This window comes from Bacillus rossius, chromosome 1, assembly GCF_032445375.1.
Source record: "Bacillus rossius redtenbacheri isolate Brsri chromosome 1, Brsri_v3, whole genome shotgun sequence".
In the NCBI taxonomy this organism is placed as follows: Eukaryota; Metazoa; Arthropoda; class Insecta; order Phasmatodea; family Bacillidae; genus Bacillus; species Bacillus rossius.
The window spans coordinates 187,743,861-187,765,442 of record NC_086330.1 but is presented as its reverse complement, the minus strand read 5'-3'; the positions used below and the strand labels follow the sequence as shown (position 1 = coordinate 187,765,442).

General features: G+C 40.3%; 1 protein-coding gene across 2 annotated transcripts in view; it reads left to right on the top strand.

Annotated features, from left to right (window-relative positions):
- Nucleotides 1-21,582, top strand: part of LOC134527150 (protein AF-9) — a 135,514-nt gene that overhangs the window by 50,840 nt on the left and 63,092 nt on the right. For both annotated transcript variants that reach the window (XM_063359542.1, XM_063359543.1), the window contains exon 3: nucleotides 219-442. In XM_063359542.1, the coding sequence (XP_063215612.1) occupies nucleotides 219-442 (224 nt within the window). The remainder of the gene's footprint in view (nucleotides 1-218; nucleotides 443-21,582) is intronic.

Genomic DNA, 21,582 nt, shown 5'->3' with positions numbered 1-21,582 from the left:
AAAAGTATCTTTAAATATATTGTATTCCCAAGAATTATTTTGTTGTATAAAATAAACAGTTTCTTTTAGTAAAGCTTTTTTGTATGACTAACACTTGAGTTTTTTTTTTTTATTGTCTCTTATGTTAAAGTTACCAAGTTTTAATGTAGTGTAAACTTGAACAGTTGTTGCTGTTGTACGTGAACCTGAGGCTGTTCTGTACTCTGTGTGATCTACAGCCATCAAGGAGCCCCCGTATTCCGTTAAAGAATCAGGCTATGCGGGGTTCATCATTCCCATCGAAATATACTTCAAGAACAAGGATGAACCCAAGAAAGTGAGGTTTGAGTATGACCTGGATCTGCAGCCAAGCGGTCCTCCGGTGAAGAATGTGCTTCGAGAGACGTTCATCTTTCCGAACCCGCCAGAGGATCTGAGGAGACGGCTCATCAAGGGTGGAGGGGTGAGTTGCACAGTGCCCATGTTATTGGTAGCAGGCACTTCTGTCTCCATGCCATGGTGTACCTTCTCTCAAAGGGCTGTAACCTGGACTTTGTGAAAGAGGGTTTCAGTATAACCATTATAACAATTTTTTATGAGAAAAATTTTTGGTCATTGAAAATGTCTATTTGGTGGTTATAGTGATAGTTAGTCAAACTTTCTTGTGTAACAAAATACCATCACATTGAAATAGCTGATAACTATGATACTAATAATGCGTCAACAATGGTTGAGCCCACAACAGATACATCATGTCTGTCGTGGTTTTAGCACATTATTTATTTTGCCTGTTATGTCATCGTACCAGTGTAGGCACATGCATGTTATTAATTGGTGTGGCATGGAAGTGTGTTTAGCTAGGACATTGATTCGGGTGTCATTGTAAAGAGCTTGCGGAGCACTAGTAGAACCCAAAATGAGACATTAAAAATATTCACCGGAATATAAATGAAAATCAATATTAAATTGAAAATTACAAAATATTTAAAGATGTCGTCTCGTCTCATATGACTTGTAATAATGAAAATGTAAGTCAGAGGAAAGGAATCCAAAATGCCTTAAATGTCCAGTGTCAAACAAATGCAAGAGCTACGGCAGCATCAAAAAGGATATGAAATAACTAATTATGCGTCAACAATGGTTGAGCCCACAATAGGTGACGCTTGCCCGCCCTCTCTATATTAAATATCACGTTACTTTATGTTTATAATTAAACCCTAAACGAGTTTTAATAAGCTCAGAAGCAATTCAGGGAAAAAGGTATTTCGGCAGTAGGCCTACTCACGTAATATGCGGCGAGGAATCTGTGCGACGTCGTAGGTTATAAACAAAGCGATGAACAATAGAATAATTCATTAAAGCAACCAACCATCTTCGTACTTTATTTTTTACGTTGCTATAACCACACATATTTACTTCGGGATATAATAGTAAATATGGACGAGTTATGTACACAAATGGATATTTTTCTTTCGCCACAGCCGAACATGTACATTGGGACGCCATCTTGTGGCCGGCGATCTACCAACTATATTTATATTTTATAAAAGTATAAAATTAAGTTGTGAAAGCAAGTTTAAATACTTTTTAATACATAGGATTGAATATATATGTATGTACATATAGTTATTTATGCCACGTTTATCTTTTATTTTTAATTATTAATATCTAGTTTATACTTCCACCACCAGGGCAGGGAAATTTTGGCGAGATTTATGCGCACGCATCTCATCCCTTCCAAAGAGGAGTTAGTTTGCCCCTCCCTTCCTTTCTTCGTTCCCGTGCTTTTCTCCCTATATAAAGGGAAGGTCATCCACCCGAAGTTAGTTGATCGGCCCGACGGCCAGTGAGGCTGGAATCCGCCCACTGACCACAGGACGATCCTAGGGGGAGCAGCAGAACAACTGGCTATCCGTTTTCTGCAGCTTGCACCCCTCCTTCGCGGTGCGAGGAGAATTTTTCTGGCGCACCAACGCGGGGCCCGTTGATTGTTCTACAATACCCGTGAAGACCCATTGCTAGCTCTACCAAACGGACTAGCCAACAACCACTGGAATGGATCTCTGCCACCGCTTGCAGCTCATAGAAGACTTAACCAACAACAGCAGGCACACCATGGCCCACTCCAGGAACAGCAGCAAGCAGGCAAGTGCTCCTGACCTTCCTACCACCAGGGATTCCCGAAAGCAGACCAAGACAACGGAGGGGAACAGCCTCCCCTCCTGGCACCCAACAACACCATGGAACCAATTAGCCCTAGATCTGATGGGACCTTACCCCAGAAGCACGACAGGTAAGTGCTTCCTACTCGTCACAGACCTTTTCTCGCGATTGGTCGAAGCCTTTCCCCTCGCAAAAGCTGATTCATTTTCTATCTTAAAAAAACTCCAAGATGAAGTGTTCCCTCGATGGGGATACCCCAAAAGCATACTTACAGACAATGGGGTGCAATTCACTAGCAAACTATGGGCCGACACTTCCGCCAAATGAGAAATAGAAACCTGGGCCACTCCAGTTTACCATCCCCAGGCAAACCCTACTGAGCGCCGTAATCAGGAACTGAAGAAAGAACTCAGGTTGCGTACCGCGGCCAATCATCGCCACTGGGATCGCTACCTGGGAGAAATCCTCTTCACACTGCGGCGTAGACACAATGAAACAATCAGAACCAGCCCCAGCGAATTGAACTTGGGACGACGGATCCAGAGACCCGGAGATTGGAAATTGAGTTCCAACCCCACATACCGCCCTTCAGCCGAAGAGATCTGTCTACCAGCTGCCACCAGAATAGACGCAGCACGAAAGGCTCAACTAGGGTACCTAGCCCGCAAGTCTCCTACACTGAAGAATCCGCCCAACCACCAGCTTGCCGAAGGACAAATGGTACTAGCCAAGACCCATCTACTCAGCAATAAGCCTAACCACTTCTGCGCTGGATTCGCACCAAAGTGGGAAGGACCCTACCAAGTCCTCCAGTGACAAGGAAATATCTACTGGATAGAGGACCCACATGGGAAAATACGGAAAATATCCCGTGACAAGCTCAAGCCAGCACTATCAACTACTATACCGAGGGAGGCTCCTAGTCCTCCTCCCACACAAGTAAGAAGAAGAGCCATCCTCACCCCAGCAATGGAAAATCAGGAAGATGAAGGTTGTCCGAGCTCAGTAGCTGACAATAAAAACCGCCAAGTCACCACGGGAAAAGCAAGTAATAAACCCATCATCTTGCCCTCTGTAACCAAGGAAACTTATCCTCCCATGGCTTTTCAGCCAGAAGGTGCAATGCCTACCACGAACCCATGGAAAGCACATGAGACCCCGACCAGAATCCCGCTCCTAACCACTCCAAGGGAGGTTCAACCAACCCAATTCCAGGATAACCAGGGCTCGACCAACCACTCCAAGGGCAAGGATCCAGAACATCTCCCAGGGAAAGGACAACCAACTGCTCCAGAGCAACCGTTTGCCTCAAGGCAGTCCCTGAACTCTGAGCAAATCAACACAGGACAGCACCCAAAACCAACGGAGCTCATACAGCAGAGGCCAGTCAAACCCCAACTAGGCCTCTACCAGCCTCCACAGCGTCGCCAGATGCCGTGGCGGATCTGCAAAGGAGACCCCAAGGACCTACCAGGACGGTACAGAGAGACGGTTTGGTGGCCACCAAACCGACGGCCTTACCAATGGCCGAATCCTATAACCACCGGCAGCTGTCCCAATAGGCGTTCCCAGGAAACCACCGGCAGCTGTCCCAATAGGCGTTCCCCGGAGACCACTAGCAGCTGACCCCAATCAGGACTTCCGGAAAGCTAAAGAAGACATATACGAAGTGATAACCCAGAGACTCGTACACTACAGAGACTGACAGTTATCTATGTGTAAAGAATTCCTCCAAGACGTCCTAGCTTCTTCTCCCGTAAAGTAACGCTCGCCACTAGCGGGGAAATTGACGCTTGCCCGCCCTCTATATTAAATATCACGTTACTTTACGTTTATAATTAAACCCAAAACGAGTTTTAATAAGCTCAGAAGCAATTCAGGGAAAAAGGTATTTCGGCAGTAGACCTACTCACGTAATATGCGGCGAGGAATCTGTGCGACGTCGTAGGTTATAAACAAAGCGACGAACAATAGAAAAATTCATTAAAGCAACCAACCATCTTCGCCCTTTATTTTTTACGTTGCTATAACCACACATATTTACTTACTTCGGGATATAATAGTAAATATGGACGAGTTATGTACACAAATGGATATTTTTCTTTCGCCACAGCCGAACATGTACATTGAGATGCCATCTTGTGGCCGGCGATCTACCAACTATATTTATATTTTATAAAAGTATAAAATTAAGCTGTGAAAGCAAGTTTAAATACTTTTTAATACATAGGATTGAATATATATGTATGTACATATAATTATTTATGCCACGTTTATCTTTTCTTTTTAATTATTAATATCTAGTTTATACTTCCACCACCAGGGCAGGGAAATTTTGGCGAGATTTATGCGCACGCATCTCATCCCTTCCAAAGGGAACTTAGTTCGCCCCTCTCTTCCTTTCTTTGTTCCCGCGCTTTTCTCCCTATAGAAAGGGAAGGTCATCCACCCGAAGTTAGTTGATCGGCCCGACGGCCAATGAGGCTGGAATCCGCCCACTGACCATAGGACGATCCTAGGGGGAGCAGCAGAACAACTGGCTATCCGTTTTCTGCAGCTCGCACCCCTCCTTCGCGAGTCAGGGCATCCGAGGACATATCTCGGCATAGGAAATTTGTTCTCTCCCCCCCCCCCCCCCCTCGATGCTAGGGTGTATAGTGTAAATTTTGTGCATGTGAAAGTCATCACAGACGACCAACTGAACTGTATAATTATCCAGGACAATTAAAGTACTCTTGTGTTCATACCGTCATTCTCAATGAATAGTTTAGCCCAATCGCTCACCCCACTAGCTATTCACCTGCATACCAGCCGGATGTGAATGTTGCCGCAAGACCAGCTGGACCTTCTCTACAGGATACCGGGCTCTCACCCAAGAGGGCTCGGTGCGAGGAGATAGGTAGTGTCATGTTTATACGTGTTTGTCGCGCAGTATTTGTTTTGCCTGTGATGTTATCGTACCAGTGTAAGTGCATGCGTGATTGTTACAATTGATGATTAAATTACATATCAATACGAATTTAATCCTGATATTTTCACAAAAATCTACAACGTGGACCCAAACTGTGTATTTCTTCTTATTATTTTTTTATTAAAGAAAATCGACTGTCATACCTAAATCCTAGGAAATAGTAGACTTTAGAACTTCACCCTTTACACATAGAAATTTATGTAATGATATTGCTTGTGAAAAGAAAACTGAACATTTTGTATTTTTTTTTTATTTGTTTATTTATACTTTTTTGTTAAATCAACTGTTCAATGATTTCAATCCATAAATACATACATATTAATGTATGAAACACACATCAAGTGTGAAAGACACACTTGCAAACTGTCATTTATAGATTACTTTGAAAATCATATCCTGCCACTTCTGTGTATGATGAGCTATAATAAGGAGAAAATGCATTATTGTAGCCTGCTAAGGAGTACAATAATCCTTTCAAAATATTCTCTCTGTAACCTAATGTTACCTGTATGTAGGTAGTTAAGATGCTGTAATTTTCTTATTCTGTCTCTGCTCATTTATTTTCTTCTATATCCTGGAAGTAAGTGTCCGGATTCCATGGGTCTCTTTCCTGGCTAATCCTGCCCTTATTACAGATCTTCATGCTCCTGTTGTGCCATTACGCTTAATCATTTAGATCTGAAATTTTTAAATTTTCTCTTTGGTCAGAATGGCATACATAAATAAATGTCCACTATCCACTTTAGAATTTGCTAGTAATACAAACACTTGTAAAATTAAACAAATTATATTGCAGGTCAGTATATTGTTAACAGATAAATGTACTGATCTATTTCTGCTGCAGAAAATTTTTCAGTGATTATTATTTTACCTTATTATATGTTTATACTGTTTATAGTTATCTAACTTTTGAAGCACTGATTTTGTCTCACTACAGATGCCACCTGATTATTATAAAAACCAGTACCCCAAATCAGAACCATTTTCGAGTTTAAACTAATTTAGGTTTTACTTTTATGATGAAATTGTGTTAATAAAGACATGTAAAAATGAATGGATCAAGTAGAAATAATTACTTGTTGTTCTTAACTTAATTAATACAAAAAAACAAATGCAGGTGTGTCTCCAAGTCCACTAGGTTGTTACATTCCAGTTTGGCCCGGCAATACAACTCAGAAAAATAACAAAGACACTTGAAAACTTACAGTTGTAGGTAGTTACTTAAAGATTGTTTTTGAGTTACTGTGTGATTTGGAAGTTTTTATTATGAAAAACTTAAATGGTGTGCCGGAAATTTGGTATTTCGACACGTTTTTTTTTTATTGTTTATATAATTTTAAATTATTTTTGGAAATTTTATTTTTCTTTATAATTTGGTTACTTTGGGTGATTTACTCTTTGTTAGGCTGGTGTACTCTCCTATGTTAAACTTTGTGCCAGTAGACAGAACCACCTTTCCCAGAGACCTATAAAATCTTTTGCAGATCTAAGACTTTGTTGGCAGCCCGTTTAACATTTCCCTCGCTTCCAGACACGTCCCAGGTCTGTAATATTACTTCACTTCATGACTAAAACTGCATACAGCAGCTCTGGACGAGCTGTTACCATTTCTCAGAGGCGAGCTGACCATAGCCTTTAACGTCATGAACACGTATTAGGTTCTCTCCTCGAAAAGCACGTCATAGGACGCGCATTCCCAGCGTCGTTGCGTTTTATGCCCCCCACTTACTCCGCTCCCCCCCTTTAGTTCTGAGAATTCACCTCCGGAGCATTGCCCTGCCGTTAACCCCGCCAAGTGTTGGCCGGCGTCAAAGACGACTTGCATAAAAAAATGTGAGTGCAAAGATGGACCACCCCACGACATCTAGCGGCAAATTCGCTAACCTCCCAGCCAACTTCCCCTGTAGGCCGCCAGAGAGCTGCACCTGACTGCCCCTTTATTCCCTTGTTAGAGCAGATGCCTTGAGCGAGTAGATTTTGTTTTATTTCAGACACCATCAACAGGTAGCGCTAAGGTCGGCCAGTGCTACCAACTTCGAGACATGTCAGAGTTTTTTTTATGACGCCCACTCGGGGAACTTCGGAACCTTTCGGTCCGGACTCCCTTCCCCCCCCCCCCCCCTCCACTTTTGATAGAACATTTACTTTTAATTACGAGATGCGGTTCTTCGCGGGACACTTTGCGTCGCGACTGCAGACGGACCGTTTGCGATTATCAGTGAGTCGACGAGACACTGCAAGACTTCCATCCGGCCGCAACCGACTATGTAGTCGCTTAAATGAGGGATGCTATCCCTGTAATCTTCTTTATGTAGTTTAGTCTGTCTCGACAGTAAGAAACATAATAGTTATTTTTCTTTTAAATTATTTCTTTTGAAATGATGAAAACGTCCGCGCCCAGCCGCGTATTCGCGGGATCCAGTTCCTGGCTGGCGACGCATCGGTAAATAGAAGCCAACTTCCCTGTCTGGTGAGTGACGATCTGCAACTTCCCCCCCCCCCCCCCCCCCTCTCCCAACATTGTGGGCATTTTCTGCCCCGTATACTGTCTGTGTACAAGTTCTGATCAGTTTTGATTTGGACTGTTCGCAGACAGGGTCCGAGAGCCGGACGCCGAATTGGCATTTTCATCTCCCTTCCTCAACAGCACACAGGCGCCCTGGCATCATGTTCCCGCGTGATCTCCGGTAATCTAAGCCCCGACCTCCGGTGCTACTGCATTTTTCAACTTTCTTTGAATTTTCCTAAATTACGCTGGCAGACGAATTTCATCCAATAAACATAATTTCTGGACTTTAAGTACATACCTATACTGGGATAGTTTAAATATATATGTATTTTTTTATTGGTTTAGGTATTTTTAGTAAATGAAACTTTTTATAATTGAATTTAGGGTCGATCCATATGTTTTTTTTCTCTGAGTATACCTGAGATCTGTTTAAGAACTTAATTGATATTGTATGTTTATATTTTTTTAATACCTGTTATAAATTTTTCCTTTAATAAATTTGACGTAATTATATTCAGACGGAATTACACCTTGTTTCTGTTCATTTCTAATAACATTGTGAAACCTTAAAGATCCCCAGCACATAAATGGTAGCAGAGCTGGAGTTTATAGTTTATTAGTGTGTGATTTCGTCTCTAAATAATCCCAGTAGAAATATCATAAAGTAAATTAAATTTTAAGATATTTGATTTTTTTAATATAAATATTTGTGCGGGAATCGTTATATTTTCTTAGTGCGAATATAAGTAACATTAATTTTTATTCCTTATAGGTAATATTAATCTAACTTTCACGCAAGACGTCGCCCAGCGGCCCACAGCTGTCCTTACCGCGGCACGTCAACAGACGTGCTCCACACAAGGTCACAGACAAACACCCCCCCCCCCCCCCCCCCCCCCCCTTTTCACCTCGCCCGACGACCCGAGCCGCCGCACGGAGCGACGACCGGCCTTATCTTATCAGGCGTGCGTGCGTGCGTGCTCGCTGGAGGCTAACCTCCTCCTTCCCCCCGCCTCATCACCTGTGAAGACACTGCCCTCCTTTCGTCGGCGGGAATGCAAAATATTATAAGTACGCGACCCACTGATTATGCAGAGTTAGGGCGCAACCAAATAGTTTAAGTGTTAATTTAAGTTTAAGTTTAGAGTGTTTTGACCATTGCATGTCAACCTAGAGTAAGAGTTATATGTTGCTTTAGAGTTTGTAAAATTAGTTAATCATGATCACTCCGGAGTATCTCCTTAATGACGAGATAATACATGAGCTCACACTTCGAGGACAACCGACCTCAGGAGATACCCAAGAGCTCAGGAAACGACTCAGAGCCGTTTGTCGGAAACGACTCAGAGCCGTTTGCCAGAAACAAGTACAGCCAATTGCCTGGAATGTACATTTGGACCCACTAGAGGAGTTCAATATTGTCTGTAGTAAATTCCAAGCCATAAGCGCTTATGCTAATGACATTCACAACGAGACAAACAAATCAAACATACTACAAATCATCACACGACTTAACCACGTTGCCACTAGATTCCACAACCTGTCCATCTTATCAGGAGGTAAATTCAGGGTATCTACTGACCCTGGAAAACCTGGAAAAATCAGGGAATATTGTAATCAGGGAAAAATCAGGGAATTTTTTCAAAAATCAGGGAATTTTTGTTTGGTAGGTTGTAGTTGGCAATACTTTTTTGTTTATTGATCAGCTTGCGTTGACGTAGCATCAAGTGTATCCCCTCCCATTTTTATTTTTGAATGGCAAATAACGAACAGTTCCCACGTCCATTTTCTTTTATTTACCATCGGATTCGGAAGTTGCGTTTAATCACGTGATACAAACTGGTTCAAGCTGGTCTGTTATCCTGCTGACGTATGTGCTGCGGCATGTTCTTCCCGCGCTCGGATTACACCGACAGATGCATTTAATTTTAAGTAATTATGGATGCCCCCAACGTAAACTGGGCATTTTTGTTAGCTTTGAAAATACATATCACAGACACTTTTGGTGAAGATTCGCCATCGTTGCTAGAAATTGGTAGCTGTGGGCTTCATACAGTCCATGGTGCTTTCAAAACTGGAATTTCTGCTACACAATGGGACGTTGTTAGTTTTTTGAGGCACAGTTACTTTTTGTTTAAGCATGTACCTGCAAGGAGGGCAGATTACATTAGAATAACTAGATCAGAGCTTTTTCCCAAGAAATTTTGTGCAATCAGATGGTTTGAAAATACTGCAGTTGCTGAGCGTGCCATGAAAACGTTACCCCACCTAAAGAAATTTGTTATTGAAGTTTCTATTTCATCTGTCTTTCAATGTAGGTAGTGGAAAGTGCTCTTGAAGATAATCTTCTAGAAGTAAAATTTACATTTTTCCACTCTTTGGCATCAGAGCTAGAATTGTTTCTTACAATGTTCCAAAGAAATTTTTTAGTGAAGTTTCTATTTCATCTGTCTTTCAATGTAGTGCTCTTGAAGATACTCTTCCAGGGTGGCCACTCACCGGGAAAACCGGGAAAACCGGGATTTATCAGGGAAATCACGTTGATCGGGAATTATCAGGGAAATGTCAGGGAATTTTTTTAATAACCGGGAATATTTTGTGTCATGTATATTTCCGCAGAGCTGCCAACCATTACAGATTTTCCGTAATTATTACGGATTTAACACAATATTACGGAATTATGGAACATCGCTGGTTTATTACGGAAACGAGGCTTTGTGCTGCTGGGTAACGGAAAAAAATTCCGTTTCTGGTGTGCGTGTTTCGTGAACGCAGTTCGAATACATCACGTGGTTGCGCAGATAACGGAACTGATAAATGTGCGCATGTACTGTCGAAATAAGTAGATTAATTGTTGTGTTTTGTAATAGAAATGGTACGGTATTACGTCCGTTGTACGATACAACTAGTACATATTCTCTGTCTTTTCGTTTGTTAGCTACTTACATCACGATAATTTTTGTACGGTACTTTGGCTAACCTGTCTTGTGTTATTTACTTTCTTGAAAGCCATTTTTTTCATCAAAGTGTTTTTGTCGTGTGTACAGACGTGAAACCTGTTTATGTTGTTCGATAGTGTTGTGTTCTTCAGTGCCGGTTGTAGAAATGAAGTGTGTGACAGAACAATGTGTATCTGGGGCAAAAAAAAAAAGAACGTTATTCTTCAGAACTTTCGACCAAACTATATAAAAGAATGGCCATGCTTGTCATCTTCAAATGTTTTGGAACACCACGCTTTTTGTAATGTATGCACGTGTGACTTTTCGATTGCGCATGGTGGAAGGGATGACTGAGGACGGCATATTGAATCAAAGAAACATGCAGAACATTTTAAAGCCGTGACGAGCAATAAATCTATATCGTCGTTTTTCGCTACATCTGAAGAAACGAAAGTAACAAACGCAGAGTTATTGTTTACAAGTTTTTTGGTAGAACACAATTTACCGATAGCAGTAGCCGATCATTCGGGTAATTTGTATAGAGCTATGTTTCCAGACTCAAAAATTGCACTTAAATACAGCTGTGCGAGAGCAAAAACATCTGCCTTAGTGGAGTATATAGCTGGTGAAACTAAATTGAAACTGTTGAATCTTTAGTAAGTGGACCATTTGCTTTAGCTACAGATGGGAGTACTGATTGTAATGCAGTGAAGATTTATCCATTAGTTGTTTCATTTTTAAATCAAACACAAGGTAAAATTTGCACTGTACTGTTATCCCTTGTTGAGAGTACTAAGACTAAGAATATTTCACAACTAGAAATGTTACACTTCAAAAATGAATTAAAGAACAGTTATCAAAAGTTGCGTGAAAAAATGATTGAGCGCTCGACACTGAAATACCCCATTACATAAAACAAAACACAGATTGCAGGTCATTGAACGGGACGCTATAATGTAAAGTGACATATTTAAAATGTATTTGTTATTTAACGAACATCCGTATGTATATAATGAAGAAAATACAGCAGGGTGCTAAAATATGAGTAATCTCTTTCTATAATATTATATTTTTTCATCAAAAGTATGTTTTTTTGTAATTGTAAATATCAGGGAAATTTTGAATTTTTAATCAGGGAAATCAGGGAAAAATCAGGGAATATTTTTGGTGACTGTGAGTGGCCACCATGTCTTCTAGAAGTAAAATTTACATTCTTCCACTCTTTGGCATCAGAGCGGGAATTGTTTCTTACAATGTTCCAAAGTGAAGCACCCATGGCACCTTTTCTGTATGATATACTGGTAAACATTTTATTAGCTTTGGCAGGAAAGTTTACTGAAAAGCTTAAGGGAAAAACGCAATGTATCTCGATTGGATGTAGATAACCAGGAAAATCTATTGCCTGCTAACAATATCAAGTTGGGTTATGCAGTACGCCATGCCATCAAGAAAGAGAAAGTACCAGAAAAGTCTGTCCTGTTACTGAAAATTGATGTTAGGACTTGTCCAAAGGTTATGGTAAAAAAACTTCAAGGCAAAAGTCCCCTAAAGTACAAACTTACCAAAGGAATTTCCTGCTTATGTCCGTCTATGGCTTTAAATTCGGGTGTGAGGAAACAGCGTGTGAAGTACAGTTTAGAATTTTGTCTTCGAAACAGGTTGCTATCAGGACAAGAAGCTGATAACATTGAGTGATCATATCAGTTGGTATGTTCCTCGCAAGATTCTGAAGCACTGTTCTCGTCCTTTTCTCGAGAAGATGGGCGCCTTGATCATTCTTAAGGCACATACAGTAGTTGCCAAAACAGGCCTTCTAAAGTTTGTGAGGATGATGATGGAAATGCATCATTGGAAAGAGGATTTTCAGTGAATTCTAATCTGCTGACTGAAAACTTGCAGGAAGAAACACTGATTGCACAAAGACTGGTGTATGACTTTGTTCAACGTTCTGGAGGTGTAGAGCATGTTGATATCATCAAGTCCATGTTACAGTATGTAAGAAATGCTAGTTGTAGGCGTAAAGAAGCCCTGCAAACAAAACAAAAAGAAAAGGAAGCTACAGACAAGAATAAGGCAGAAAAAAGAAGAGTTGAAGAGGAGATCAAGGCATTGCAGTTTAAGAAGGCTCGAGTGTTGGATTGGGCTTGTTCTGAAGCAAGTGCTATAGACGCAAAAGTTGAGTCACTGCGAAATTGACGGAAGCTTCCTTTTACTAATGTTTTTTGCAAAAGTAAGTGTGTGAAATATTTGTAGCAGCATGTTTTATTTGACATCAATTGAGTCACTTTGGCCACGTCTAGAAGAAGGTAATATTTTTACTAATTTAAGTAAGTTGAAATACTTTGAAAACCATCAATGTATTGTTATGCAGTTTTTTCAGTTTCGTGGAATGTTGTAATTGTGTTAAAGAAAACCTGGAAATATTCAGTTTTAGACCTGGAAAACCTGGAAAAATCAGGGAATTTCATTTACTAGATCTGGTAGACACCCTGTAAATTGAATGGTATCCACACCAAAGAAATTGACAAATGCCGACAACAGATACCTGACCTCACACATAAGTTGAGTGCAAAACTCATTACCTTACAGGAACCACTCTTCGAGAGTATCACTGACATAATTCCCAGCCCTCAGGAACAGATGCCTGGTACAAGTACACAGCCTGAAACTGCGCCGACAGAAATACCGGGCCTACAGACCAAGGTCACTCTGGTGTCTCCATTACCAGTATAGACCCCGCCTCCGCCTTCATCGCCGCCACCAGTTTCCTTTACATCAATCCCATTTCCGGCAATCAATACGATTGGCCACTTATCCACCCACATGTGGTTTCCCTCCGCCTCTATCGCGAAGCCGGTACCCCAGCCAGTCACCAAGGTCACCTACACTTGGCCTATTCCCGAAGTCATTGCGCACCCCTCTCACCCCACCCAACCAATGTACCTTCCACCAAACATGGCGGGAATGTTTAACCTATATCTCCAGTTCCAGTCAGCATTTTCATCCTTCCAGACCACCCCAGAACTCCACACTCCCTCTGCGGCCGTTGGCACGCAAATCTCACCCCTACCTCAGGTAAGTGCATCTAGCACCGCGACTTCACTTGCACAGTCCACCGCCATGACAGCTATTCCCCAACCAGACCTACAAATTCCCCAAGTCAGTCCTTCAACCTCGTACCTCCCTCTGGCACCTGCAGCACCCCTCCCTCCACACAACCCTAATCCTGCACCAAATCACCCCCCACCACCACCTGGCCAAGGCCAAACAACACATTTCTACAACAAAATCGCCCACCCAGCAGAAAGACTACTCACCAATCTCCCGGAAACCAATGGGTTGGATCCTAAAAAACTGATTGAGTTTTTGTGACAGTTACTCAAACTACACCAAAAATGCAACCTACCAGACAAAGAATTGTTTGAGATAGTTTTTTCCCTTACCCACCCACCTCTCGGCGAACGAACCTCATTGGCAATAGAAAATAACCTAACCTTCGATCAGTACCATGCTGACATACTAGATTTTTTTATTCCAGCGCGCATGCTCACTAACCTGCGACTTGATTGGTACAACAGGCTTCAACAGAAAGACGAACCATTAAGCAAATACATTGCTTACATTAAGGTAGCCGCTCGAGTCCTTCGATTAGGCGCCTCAGAGTGCGAAATTGTTTCTAATATCCTAGATGGAATTAGCCCTGCAGAGAGGTCGCGAGCAGTTTTTCAGAGCAGACCACATACTTTTGCGGAGCTGGACCGTTTGTGTATACATGCCACTAATGTAGAATTCGCCGACCACCAAAGGAATCGTTACCCGAGTTCCCTTGATCAACACCCCATTCTGTCAGTATCACAACCCCAAATGAGAAAAGAGAACATGAACACTTTTCACAAAACAAAACAAAATGACTACAGTCACCATCAGAGTGGATGTAATCATAACCAGCAACAGATGCCATTTTGTAAATTCTGTAAAAGAACTGTGCATGTGATTGAACAATGCCGCACAAAATAGACAGAAAAATTATTACAACTACAACAATCACAACAACAGCAACCAAAAAAACGAGAAACGAGGGGGCCAGAAAGAAACTCTCTGTGCCACCTAAACAAAAATCATCTTCAGATAATTTCTGCAATACAGTCACTACTCCACATGCACCGAGTAGATACAATAACAGATTTAATTACCACCCAAGAGGTAATCACACTACGCAACAACAACACAAATACACAAAAATGTCAAATAGGTCACAAAAGTCAAACAAGTCTCATATAAGGCAAAAACGCAAAATGTACACAAACTCAAATAAGGTAAAAAATTCTACCGACCCTAGGACACACAGTGAAAATTGCATAAATCCAAAAAATTCAGGCAGGAGGACATGGTACAATACAGGGTTCCCAACGATAGGGAAAACAGGGAAAATTCAGGGAAATTGAAATGGGTCAAAAACACAGGGAAAACTCAGGGAAATTTGTTGTGCGGCAATCACAGTGTGTGTGTATATATATGTTTATATATTGATTAATACATGTATCACAAGCACATTTATTCTTAAAAACAAAATCGGAAAGTTGGGGTGCGGGTCGTACATGTAAATCAAAGTAATAGATAAGCCACGAATCCGGGGAAATTTGGTTCACCATACAGCTGTGACGTGCCGAATTTCATGCAAGGCGGCCCCGGACCGTGCCGAGCAGCGCCAAGCCAGTTGTAGAAAACTGCGCCACCGTTGTTCGTATACGTTTGGCCGTTTGTGTCATAACTTTGAAGTATCCAGTACGCTGGAAACTTTTTGAAGATTGTTTAGTGAACATATTTTCATTTATTTAGATGTATTTTTTTCAAAAGTGCTGCAGCTGTGGTGGTGTTTTTGTATCACTGTAATTTGTGTTGTTGGTAGTATTATGGTTTCATGACGAGATTTTTGTCTATCAAACACAACAAAAACACCGCTAAAATAGTTACACATTGTGTTATTCTGAGTCAAGAGTTTTACAGAAGCAGTTAAATATATTTGAAATTTTTTAGTCAATTGTGAGAAGTGTTTTTTTTCCCAGAAGAAATTAACGGCGGTCCTCTCATTATTTTCTCATTAGAAATATAGGTTACGTTCACGGGTGTGTGCTAGCTCAGTTTCCTTAATTGTGCAATGAAAACACGGTGAAACTTGTGAGACTAAGCGATTCAGTATCGAATGTGTTTTGCTACTCTACATTAGGCCTAGGCCTATTCTTGATAGTCTGAGTGGATAATTGTGTGACATTCACAATGTCTAAATTCAATCCTGCTTGGCTAGGTGGATTACTGTTTCCTGACTGGAAAAAGTGGCTACGTCGTGTTGAGGGTGATGACAATAGTGCAAAGTGTATTTTGTGTAAAAAGGTATTTTCTTTGAGTAGTATGGGTAGGCAGTCTGTGAAGAGCCATCATGATGATGAGCTGATGATCTCTTAGAAGGGTTTCGAGAGGGACGTAAGGATGTGGAACTATCCAAAATTATACAAGTATCCATGGATGGGCCGAATGTCAATTGGTTGTTCATGAAAAAATTGAATACAAAAACTAAGGTGTGCGAAGAAGATCCAGATATATTAGACCTGGGATCTTGTGGTCTCCATGTTGTTCATGGTGCCTTTCAAATGGGTTTTAGAAAGACCGGGTGGGATGTTGTTCAATTTTTAAGGGCCATATATTCTGTGTTCAAAGACTCACCTGCTCGACGATCAGACTTCAGACAAGTTACAAGTTGCAGTGTTCTTCCAATCAAATTTTGTGATTGTCGGTGGTTGGAAAATGTCCCAGTGTGTGTGAGAGCAATACAAATTTTTCCTCACTTGAAAATTTTTTTTAAGACCAGTAAATTACCTAATACATATTTTGTTGAGAAAGTGAAGGATTGTTTGAGGGATCATTTGTTGCTAGCTAAGCTGAGTTTTTTTCTTGACAATGGCTTCTTCACTTGAACCATTTTTAAAGAAGTTCCAAACATCGAAACCAATGTTACCATTTCTGCATAAGGAATTGGAGGACTTGCTAAGAGAGTTGCTGGGACGTTTCATTAAGATGGAAATTTTGAAAGCCAAGACAACTGCATATCAGCTTATTAGTATTAATTTGGACGATGTAAGTCTGGACTTCCACTCTCAAAGTTGAAAATTGGATTTGCTGCAAAGCATGAGTTACGTGTGGTTGATGTAAAAGAACTTCAGAAACAAAGGTTCCTAACAGATTGCCAAGAAACTTGTTGAACGTAGCCCAATAAAATACAAAATGGTTAAAGCTGCTTCTTGTTTGGACCCTAGAAAATTGTTGGACAAACAGGAAGAGTGTAGGACAAGCATGGACACATGTTTGCAAATTCTTATGTCTGCCAAGCACCTAACTGCTCTTCAATCTGATAGAGCTAGTGTTCAGTTTACCAAATTTGTTACTAATATCAATTCTGACAAACTTGCATCATTTCATATACACAATAACAGATTGGACACTTTTTTTGCAGATATGTTGAGTGGAGAAGAACAGTTTAAAGATATATGGCTTGCAGTGAAAATTATATTAATTCTCTCACATGGTAATGCTTTTGTGGAATCTGGATTCTCCATCAATAAGGAGATGCTTGTTGAAAATCTCCATGAGGAATCTTTGATTGGCCTGCAACGAGTTTGGGATGGAGTTAGTAATGCTGGTGGTGAAAATTGTATTCAAGTATATCAGGAAATGATAAAATATGCCAGAGGAGCAACTTCAAGGTACAAAGGTGCCCTGGAGCAAAAACGTCAAAATGAAGAAGAGGACAAGAAGTTGGACAGATATTGTAAGAAAGAAAGAAAACCCAAGACTGTAGGAATTCAAGAGCTGCTAAATAAAAAAACTGGAAATAGAGAAACAAAAAGAGAATTTAGAGATGAAAATTAAAAAAATTAAGAAAAATATGTAATGGGCTTAAAGAATAGCCAGTACATATTTGTAATATTTTGTGAATGTACATTGAATATGCAAGATACCTAAACATTTTTTTCCTATGCAGCAGAAGTGGTATAACATTAGGCCTATGTATGTCTAAATGTTCACAGCAATTTAGCAGGTAATAAAATAGCTGATAATACCCTTATATTAGTAGCATAGGTATGCCTGTATATTATGTAAAATTGTTCTTATTGTGATTAGTTTATTGCATTATTTTTTAAATTTAGCACAGGGAAAATATATTATAGGACAGGGAAAACAGGGAAAACTCAGGGAAATTTACTGAAACAAGTTGGTAGGAACCCTGTAATATCTTTACAGGTATACCAACAGTATTACCTTATGCGAGCACTTTAATTGGCAAACACGAAATTCCAGGACTGATTGATACAGGCTCATTCGGAAGTTTTATTTCAGCAAATCTTTTTCATGTTTTAGAAAAGGAGAAATTGGTTCAGGAAATTAAACCAGTAAAAATAAAATGTTTCACCGCATCAGAGCAACCACTAAAGGTTAACCAAGTAGCCGTCATTAAAGTTAAAATTGATTTATTTACCTGGATGTTTCCATTTTTAGTTGCACAGGACTTAGCTACTGATCTAATTTTTGGATCGGATTTCATTTCTAAAACAGGCTTAGTAATTGATTTGTGAGCAAGAAATTTCAAATTCAAATTTAATAAATCTGTTGTTATCCCATTTGTTTCACCTAAAATACAGCATCAGAGTAATGTGAATGCAACTCATACAGAAGCTGAGGATGAATGTGAGTTATCCCTGACACACCTCGACACATCGCAAAGAGAAGCAGTGGAAAATCTATGTCATAACTTCCCAGATGTCTTGACAAAAAAACTAGGTCGCACACACTTAGTGCAATATGATATAAAACTTTTGGATAAATCCCCAGTCAGATGTCACCCGTATCAATTATTGGGTCCCAAAATAGAAATCATGGGCGAACACATACAAGACCTATTGGACAATGACGTTATTGAACCATCGTCTTTCAGTTTTTCCTCTCCAGCATTTTTGGTCCCTAAAGGTCAAGGTCACCGCTTAGTTGTGGATTTTCGAAAAATTAACAAACAGATAGACACAGAAATGGTACCATTACCTGATTTGAATTCAGCTTGTCATTGGTTTAGCAAAGCCAAATATTTTAGCGTTTTTTATCTTAATTCGGCTTAGCATCAAATACCATTAACACCAAAATCAATACACATCACCGGCTTTTGGTGCCCTGGAATTTGTATCAATATAAAGTAGTTCCATTTGGACTAGCCACAGGCGCACAGGTACTGACTCGGCTCCTAGACCAAGTTTTTGGCGATTTAAAATTTAAATTTGTATTTAATTACCTGGATGACGTTGTTGTGTATTCCGAATCTTTTGAAGACCACCTAGCTCATTTGTCTGAAGTTCTCACCCGGCTGCGTAAAGCAGGACTGACAGTAAACACAAAGAAGGTTAAATTTGCTGTTTCTGAAATTTCTTTCCTAGGACACATAATTTCCAGTAGAGGAGTAACAATTGACCCAAGCCGCACTCAAGCCATCCTAAATTTTGCAGAACATGCAGCCCCTTTAAATGCTCTTCGGAAAAAAAAAAAAAACACATCATTCAAATGGGGTCCTGAAAAAGACAAAGCTTTTAGTTATTTGAAACAAGCTATAGCCAGCCCACCTGTTCTTCGAATGGCGGATTTCACTAAACCATTCATACTACAGACTGATGCATCGAGTGTCGCCATTGGCGCAGTTCTATCACAAGAGTTCGATGGTCACAGGCAACCAATAGCTTTCGCCTCTCGCACCCTAACTCATTAAGAGAAAAAATTGTCCTCAGTTTATGAACTCGAGTGCCTAGCAGTTGTATTCGGAATCGACAAGTTTCGGCAATACCTTGAACACAGAGAATTTTTATTAGAGACTGACAATCAGGCCCTAGCTTGGCTTTTGGCTCACCCCAAGCAACTAGGAAAACTAGGCAGGTGCATAGCAAATATTTCCTCACTTAAATTCACTATTCAACATATCAGAGGTACGCAGAATATTGTAGCAGATGCTCTTTCTCGAATGTTCGAGAATCCCTCCAAACCTAATCTTCAGGAGGAACCCAGAGTTTCATGTAATGCTCTACTCACAGATTTCCCTTTAGCGTTTTCAGACTTACAGTGTCACCAAAATTCAGATCCTTACATTTCAGATATTATTCAGCAGATAAAATCAGGTACACCGTCAAAATATTGCAAGATTTCATAAGGTCTCTTGTATTGACGAACAGCACAATGCAAAACTTACAGAATAGCCCTTCCTCAGAATTTAAGAGACATGGTTTTTAAATATTATCACAGCTCACCCATTGGAGCACACCTGGGCACATACAAAACAATTGACGGCATACGCCGCCATTTTATTTGGGATGGAATGCATAAAGACATTGCTGAGAAGGTAAAATTATGTAAATTATGCGCCCTGAGTAAACCAGCACAGAAAACACACAATTTGGATTTCTAACATCAGATGTGGCTGAAAGGCCTATGCAAAAATTATTTATAGATTTTGTTGGCCCCTTCCCCCGTTCTAAAACTGGACACACCATGCTTCTCGTAGCTATTGATGCATTTTCTAAATTTGTATGGCTCATTCCCCTCCGGCGAGCCACCGCAGAAACCACAATACTAGCATTGCAAAATAACATTTTTAAAATATCAGGCTTACCTTCAATAATTGTGTTAGATAACGCATCACTATTTACATCCAGACTTTTCAAGAATATGTGCTTTTCCCATGGCATACAGCACGTAACCACTTCTCCCTATTATCCACAGCCTTCACATGCGGAGCGTTTTAATAGGAACCTCCGATCCGCTTTAAAAGCATATCATGCGAACTCGCAGGATAAATGGGACACTAACTTGGTTTGGTTACAAATGGCTTTCAACTATGCCCGACATGAGGGACACAAAACCACACCATTTGAAATCATGTTCACGTATAAACCCAACAATCCACTTTCTAATCTCTGGTCACTACAAGAGCTTCTCCCAGATAATCCTCGCAACATAAAAGAGGTCTGGAGAAGAGCTCAGCATAACCTGAACTTAGCCCATGCTGCAAGCAGGCAGAGATATAACAAGAAACGTTCGCCTAATCCATATAGGGTAGGTGATATGGTGTTGTGCAGATCACACCCACTAAGTAAGGCGATCGACAAGCGATCAGCCAAACTTGCTTATCGTTGGAATGGCCAGTGGCAAATCCAGCGCTTTTTAACTCCAGTAACGGTCGCCCTAGCCGACCCAAGTTCTGGTGCGTACATAACGCGCGCGCACATTTCGCATCTAAAGAAGGTGCACCCCAACTTAAATTAGGTGCAGCCGTCTACTCCTATTCGAGGAGTCTTAAACAAAGCTTCGGCATGCCATCTGCAACACGCAGTGTTGAGATACAAAAATCCTAGGTTCTAATTATAAGTAATAAAAATCCATGGTACTATTTTGTAAGAGTGTTTACATTTCAGATGTTTAGTATTAAGAATGTGTTAGGATAAGATATTATTTTTAAGTGGCGCCACTTAATACATAAGAACACTTAGTCCATAAGGTCCACATAGTACATAAGAACACTTAGTCTGTAAAATCCACTTAGTATATAAGACAACTTAGTACATAAGAGCACTTAAACCATTAGATAAATATGTAACTTAGTTCGTAAGAGAATGATGATACCTAGTTCATAAAGTTAGGTATAAGCAATGAATAAGCATGTATCTTAGTTTTTAAAGTTGTTTTGAATGACCATGTTACCTAGTAAGTTCATCAGGTATTGTAAGTACTTTAACTAAGTCGATTCTGGTACAGGATAAGTATGCCAGATTTCAATCATTTTATGTTCAGTGTTGGTTGCTTACCTTGGCTCCGCCTTTCAGTGGGGGAGTATATCCTGGAAAATTGGTATTTCGACACTTTTTTATATTGTTTATATAATTTTAAATTATTTTTGGAAATTTTATTTTTCTTTATAATTTGGTTATTTTGGGTGA